The 8,085-nt window shown below is 31.6% G+C and overlaps 1 protein-coding gene across 1 annotated transcript in view; it reads right to left on the reverse strand.

Annotated features, from left to right (window-relative positions):
- Window positions 1–217: 217 nt before the first annotated feature.
- The window catches only part of LOC125679116 (post-GPI attachment to proteins factor 2-like), a 13,699-nt gene continuing 5,831 nt past the window's right edge, over window positions 218–8,085 (reverse strand). Inside the window, exons 3-5 of the mRNA XM_048918078.2 lie at window positions 7,576–7,682; window positions 6,928–7,036; window positions 218–6,618 (exon numbers count right to left, since the gene is read on the reverse strand). Coding sequence (XP_048774035.2) covers window positions 6,347–6,618; window positions 6,928–7,036; window positions 7,576–7,682 — 488 coding nt within the window. The 3' untranslated portion in view covers window positions 218–6,346. The remainder of the gene's footprint in view (window positions 6,619–6,927; window positions 7,037–7,575; window positions 7,683–8,085) is intronic.

Genomic DNA, 8,085 nt, shown 5'->3' on the forward strand with positions numbered 1-8,085 from the left:
TCTACATGAATGTACACAAGTATTCATGCATGGTTCAGATGCCACATACGTTAAAAAGGTATCACGGGTAGAATTACGTTATTTCATCGAGAAATTGCCAAGAGGGCGAGTAACATTATGCTAGACAAGCCTTGTTTATTGTTTCATTCTGGAGTTTCCTTATAACCACAGGATCAAATATACCCCGTTTCCATATTGATAAATAACAAAGACATACTTGGTGCATTAGAAATAACAGTTTATGTGATTTACAACAATTTTCAACATTCATCATACATGTCATTCACTTTATCAAATACATGTTGATAAAATAAATCTTCAGAATGGAAATTTGAAATACAGTTGCCTGTTTTTATTGTGGTTGAAGAGATGTGGTTATTCACCTGTTTGAAGAGGAAATTATAGCCCTCAAAACAACAAATATATTGATTCCCCGAGAAAATGAGTGAATCTACAGCATTTGTTAAAAAAAAAATACATAATTGACCAAAATTATTCAACAGTGTAGATACTTTGAAATTAAAACCCATTGTAATCAAATAAAATGTATACATTGAATTACTGGTAAAATTATGAATTTTCTCAAAACAAAAAACACCATAAAAAAAATACAGTAATTGTGCTGCACAAACTGTTTGCAGTAAAATAGGATTTTGTCATGCATAAAAATAGGAGTCTTAACACTTTTTATTAAAGGTTTGGATTGTTAACTGGATTAATTATAAGCTATATACTCCCATGAAATTGTCATGACTGCTTTCTTATTTGGTTAGAATACATGTATATGGCATTATCATGATGATCGAGTGTTAAATGTTTTGGCATTGGGAGGTTGTTGGCTGCAATAATGTAGCCCTCTCTGATTTTTTTTTTTTTTTTTTTGTTTTTTTTTTTTTGGGAGAAAACGTCAGAATAAAAAAAATTGGATAGGGCTACATTATTGCAGCTAGGAGGTCGTGTGCCAATTGATTGACCAAAAAATGGCATTAGATATTTCGATTTGCTTTGGATAATCATGTTGGAATGTAGGTATCATTTAAGATGGTTGGTATAAGAATTTACATGTACATGAAACAGATAGTGACTTTGCCTTGGTGACAATATTGACCGACAGATCCTTATTTTATCCTCGGAAACAAATACCAAAAAAACTTAAGTATCATTTTAAAGGAGCTGCACCAATCATGATTTCTAAACATTAAAAAATGTGATATATAACAAATTCTTCTTGTAAATTATATTAAAACATTAGTGATCAAGCAATGTAAGGTAACTGAGAGTTGTTCATTATTCAGCACATTTTAATATGCATGCAGACCCCTGACTACTAAAAATGTGAACATTTCCCTTCATTTACATATTCAAACATCCCAATATATTTTTGTCTTTGATAGTTTCAATGATAGCCATTTCCTCATGAATGCGCTGCAGTTGTAAACAATGTGCGTATGAATCTTGATGAATATAGTACATCTATTTTAACAGCGGCGAATTTCAACAGAAATGTGTAACAGTTCATACCCTTATGTATTTTCAAAACGAAATTTATTTCTTAAATGTACACTGGATCTTGGTAAATTTAACATTCATAACTCCCATATATTTTTGACTGTTACAGTAATAGAAAATGTCAGGGCAGATAAAAATATAACATACATGCCAAAAAATCAAATGGTTTTTTTTTTTGCATTGTGCAAAATGAGAATTCAATTTTTGGCTTTCTTCCAACATTAATTCAGCTTCACTTGACAAATTCAAACAAGAGACCCACAGGCCTTATTGGTCACCTGAGTATTAGTTAAAAGTATCACTAGCCCCAGGGGCTATGAAATCTACAGTAATTTTTGTGTTCTACATATCCATGTTATTGAATTTCAATATTCAGCAGCTGTATAAAACAAGATAAGATGTGTTCTTAAAACACAAATGTCCCCAAAAGAGCATATACTGATGAACGACTACATGATATACGTTACAATAACACTGTAATATTGTCCCTACCCTGAAATCAGAACCTCTACCCCAGGGATCATGAAATTTACAGATTTGGTAGAGGCCTTCCTGTTCTACATGATTATGAATTTAGTTTTTCTTACAGATGTGCAGTTGTAGAGAAGAACAAGTTTTGAAAATTGGTAAATTTTTGGCAGGTTTTGAAATTTATAATTTATGTCCCCCTTATGCCCAAAGACGTCTCCTGCCAAATTTGAAAACAATCAGAATGGTGGTTATCAGGAAGAAGTTAAAAATATTCAGTTGTTAAAACATGATGCACGTCTCACAACGGACACAGACCAATAGCAACAGGTTACCTGAGTGACTCAGGTGACCTAATACTTGTAGCTGAACAGTGTCAATTAGACCTAAGCCCAAGTAAGGATGATTTGGGCCGGAATATTATTTTTATAGTACATTAAACATTAAAAACAGCAAGTATTGTACACCATTACATTGACCATTGGCACATATAGAATTTCTGTTAAGTTTTCAAACTTCGAAGAATTATCTGTGAATGAGCTAGGTGAGTCAGACTTTAGGTTAGTTACATGTATTTTCACTTTAAGCATTGACATTATACTCTGCTTAAAACACAAACAAATGTACTGCATGTAAATACATGTACATTGTATTCCAGTAGAAGCATCACAAAAAATCATTACTGCACGTTTCAAAAACACCAATGTAAATATCTACATGAAAAGGAAATGAATAAGATAAAGGTACACGTAAATGAACACATTCAGTAGACTATACAGGATTATACAAAAAAAGATCAAATAAAATGATATGCAATTCATTAAAACCTGCATATCTACCAGTCCGCTATTTTTGAATTACAAGTGTGTAAGATAATTGTTTTATTCAGGAGGGACTAGATGCAGATATCATAATTTTTATTTCAAATTAAGAATGCTATGCTTTATTTTTTTTTTCTTTCCAAAAATCTTTGCTCTATTACTACAACGGGTGTACTTATTATTTTAGTTCACTGTGATAATTTTCTGTGTCTAGCCATGTTTTGATTACATGCAAACATTGAAAGAAATGTAAATTTCCTATGTATAGTTCTATTTTCAAAAACAATTTTGTTACATTTCCTTTTTCCTATCTTATACATGTATACTCTAGCTACTAATACTATTTCAAATATTTCTAATTAACAGTATACAATGCATGTACACATATCTAATTATATTATGCTCTGTAGAATAGGTCAGGCATATATTTTTTATGCATTTTATAAATATACTTCTGAATAATTTACATACACTAATATTCTATATATACATGTAGATATATTGCAACAATATACATGTATAGATACCTGTAATATCACATATAGGTACTATAAATTTGAGTGTATGCATCAGTATGTACATATTTACTGTCCATTATAATTTAATTCAAATGACAGTAACCATTTATACATATATACATTCACACATGCGAATCACATATACATGAAGTAAAAAAAGTTAAAGGATGCTGAACCGGAATGGTGGAGTCCTAATTGTACACATGAAGACCTTTGACACTTTCACAAACAAATGTAGATTTCACTATAGCTAGACTTTTGACTTCTTCATTTACATGTGAATCTCACTCCAACCAGCAAGACTTTCTACTGTAGGATACTTTTACTTAATCATAATTTCAACAACCAAAAAATTCTAACACTTTTTAAAATTTTACTGTTGACTTTGTTTTATACCTGATATTTTCTGAGGTATATATGGATCACAGAAATAATAACCAAGACTTTTACTTACAGAAATACTAAATGTACATCTCTGCTTAGTGTAGAAGTGATGTACAAGTAAGTGAGCAAATCAAAGAGTCTAACTACTATTAGATATTAATACAGAATTCTAAGGGAATGAGAACAGAGTGAAAATAAATGCAAGATACTTTATGATGTAGCATTAGGTCACTACCATAAGAATTGGTGTTTAGATTTACAAAATATATGTGTATTATGTCTAAATGATGAATCTATTTCAAAACAAACTAAAAACACTTTTCAACAAAGGAAATTGCAGAACTGTAGCTCTATCATAATGATAACAACCCGATAGTTGTCCTCGGATATTGCAGTCCCTACTACATAAAAATCTTCCTTAAATCCATTCGTTTTCATCAATAAGAAGAATATCAAGTTTGCCATTCACAATAATAATAAAAAATATAACACAAAACAACCCAACCCCCTTTGAATAAAAAGCATCTCAATACAGTAACTACTCCGAGTAAAGACAAATTTTGCAATTAGGAGTTGATAATTGCCTATATACTACATACCAGTACCTAAAATTACAAGTATTCTGTGAACAATATCAAGTTTTCAACAACTGAAGAGGCAATACAGCACAATCATTTACAGCCAATTTTTGTAGTTTGGACACAAGTTGGGGGGATGTACATGTGGATCACATGCAGCATGTTTACCGAGGTTTGAATATAACAATGCTCCAAAAAGTTCACATAATTTGTAGAGGATACAAATTGAAGTATATGTAACCATGAAATGTTGAACTACTGAAACACCACAAATATTGACATCACAGTGAACATTGCCCTTTTCAAAACAGTGTGACACTTTCACTTAGCATTGCACTGAAATGGCTGCTACATGTACATGTATGCATAACGATTTGGCACTCTCATACAACACATTACATTGCAGAATGCATCTTTTATTATATTACCAAATGTCAAATTAACAGTATGCTTCAAGAATTGGTCAGTAACAATTTAAAAAAAAATTAAAAAGCATTTGGTTAGCATAACCAGTCTCTGAGAGTCATTTTATATAAATCCAATATGTCATGATGCTGTTTTTAAAAAAAATGGTAATATAAAACATTTTATATCAGACACATACTTTATACTACTACAGTGTGATTATGTGCTAGAAATAAACTCTCGATCACAGTTTTTATCTTTTACTGCTGCACAGAAAGATGCAATGTTACAACATACATACATGCACAAATAATGCAAAAGTGTTTACAGTGTGCAAAAAAGTTCATAGTGTTCTGATAGGGCAGTAATAATACTTATTATAATTATAGTGTATATGATTGAATAACTCCGAGTTTTCTGATTGGTTGAGATCCAACAAACTAGAAAAAATTAGACCATTTATTCATCTCAGTGTACCATCAAGGTGAACACAACATCTTATTTTTCCAAAATAAGACCAAAATAAATTAGGAATTCCCAAATTGATATGCAATTGGTTATCATTAATTGGTTGTCCAATAAAAACTTTTTAATCATTTTGATTAAGTCTTGCACTTTCGCTGTAAACAAAAATGGCCACCCAGGTATAAATTTGTATGCACCTGAGTACTAAGATTCGATATTTTATATAAAATTATTCAATCATATAAGAAAACAATTGTTGACATTTTCTTAGTCAATACAATGATTTACCTAACCTTGAAGTACAATATTGTACTTCTCAGGTAACTTAGTCATCATATTGACCAAAACAAAGGTCAATAATTGTATAATATTATGTCACTAAACATGTAATATCTCCTCCTGTACCAATACTTTATAACATCAAGTTGAGGCAAGTAAATGACTTAATACATGTACACAAAGTTAACTTATTAATTGTAATTCATCTGAAAACTCCACATTGTAATGATATATTACAATAAGTGAAGTTAACGACAAGTTACAAAGACACCAATGACTGTAATCTATCACTGTAGTAATGCATACATGTATGTACACTGCTTTACTAGCTATTCACCCTATCCACAGGACAATGATTTAAATATCTGCAGTATGTGTAATAATCAAACATGTTGCAATATCTTCTCCCATTACAATAAATGTAAATGCAAATTGAGCGAGAGTACCAAGATCTTTCTAGATTGCCACTTTTAAAACCATTGCATTTCTGACAAAGACGAGTACTACTTGTTTTATCTTATTTTGTAAATCTATGACAATTCTTAAACTAACATAGCAAAAATGGATCAGATTACTAGATACTAATATGTATTATCAATTGCCTGACATTTGTTGAATGATAAAAATCATTTAGTACATGTATAACAGGAAACGTTCTTAATTAAAATAAATTAAAAACATTGAAGCCAGTAATAATCCTCGTAGAAGTGACCCGGTAAATCTGCTACAAAGTCATTCTTAGCATGCTGCAACATGTCAATTACTTCACATTTGATGACATCAATTTGATAAATTTGCAGAATAATATGTTCATGGAATATAACAACACACACATAAAGATAAAGAGACCAGATGTGGACATTTTGTATGATTGCACAAATTTGTGAAAGAAATTAAACTTCAGGAAACTGCTTTATCATCACTGGACATTTTCCCCCGCTCCCTTCTTCCTGACCCTTAAACTTCTTCTCACGCCCATGTCATCATCTAAATCCTGAGTGACACTGTCTATATTCTGAGTGATGTTATCAGAATCTGAAGCATCTGGAACATTTCCATTGGTTAGTACAGAGGTTGAGATGAAGTCTGCTGCTATTAAGGACTTGTGTTTAAATTCTAAGTATGCACTGACGTGGTATCCCATGTTGGAGTATGCTATCACATACTCAAATGCAGAGAAAAAACTAAATGCTGAAAAGACATGAAAACTACCAATGAATCATACTAATTATGTTTTGGTTTTTTTCCATTAATTCATAGAGATCTGGTATTTAGCATAGAGAGACTTTGTAACTCTAGATGGGGATGGGTGGTGCCATTTTGGACCATTCACAACCCCCACCACCCCTTTTGGGTGGAAAATGTTCTAACTTAGGTTGCACATCCCCTCCCCCTGCTGAAAATTTTCTGGATCCACTCCCATGACTGTAAAGCTTTACTAATCTATAAGATGCATGTACTGTACGGTGACACCAGTGCACAAACATTTAACAAACTTACCGTATGGAACACAGTACACTCTGTGTAACACAAAAGCAGTTAAAAGGCCAGTTGTAGCTGTCATTATACATGCGAACATTATCCACTTGATCTTCAGGGATTGTTTCTCCTGATAAAATAAACAACACCTTTTAACTTATTCTAAGTTTGTGATACTTGATTTTCAGGTATCAAATTGCATGCAGTGTATAAAAATCAGAATGCTATCACTTCAGAATCTGTATTCAGTTTTTTTAAATTTGTTTTTTGTTTTTCTTTTGTTCATTTTCAAGCAAAATGTACAAGAATTTGATGGCTAACTTTATACTGTGGTGCGCGTAAATGATTTTATTTTAATTAGTGAACACTACAGAGATCAAGGGAACTACATCAACACGACATGATATACATGTACTAGAGCAGGTTTGCTTATCACAAACTGATGATACAAAAATATCAAATCCAATTACTTGTAAACCTTTAAATGTTTTCGAGCATACCATTCTATGGTGTGTTGTAATATTGCAAGTGTGATTCAATAAATTATGCATGCAAACCCTAAAGATTGAAAATATGCCAACAGAGTTTTTTGAATTAGTCTTAATTAAGCCAGTTTCTTCATTTATGGTCCCCCAGCTTGTTGTATTTATATAAGTAGTGAAGTCTTACTGTTGGTGTTAGAATGTCTGTTCTGGTCCATTTGAAGATGAGTGTGTTCAGTAACATGTAACAGCAACTGGTTACCATAAACACCACAAATATCTTTTCATGAACGGCTGGAAATAAATCCATTTATATTCAATCACATCTCTATCTAAATTACATCATAAATGCTTTTTAATCTAGCACTCCATCAGAGACTATTAATTAACAAGAGCATTGCTCACACTGCAAAATACACCCTTCCCATATTGGGATAAGTTCAGAAATTCAGTAGTAACCAAAGAAAGGATTAATATCCAAATAAACATTGGTCAAAAAATAGCTGACAGTGTTCTGTCAACACTTTCTCTAACATTGAAGAGTATAAATAGGATATGAAAGATAGCTTTAATCAACAAGTTGAAGAAATATCCACTCCAATAAAGCATAACTTGAGGAAAAACAAAAATATTACTTTTCAAAATATACTTTGCACCAACACCATGGGGGACATATTCACCAAGTTTGATGACCCTA

This window comes from Ostrea edulis, chromosome 2 (assembly GCF_947568905.1).
Source record: "Ostrea edulis chromosome 2, xbOstEdul1.1, whole genome shotgun sequence".
In the NCBI taxonomy this organism is placed as follows: Eukaryota; Metazoa; Mollusca; class Bivalvia; order Ostreida; family Ostreidae; genus Ostrea; species Ostrea edulis.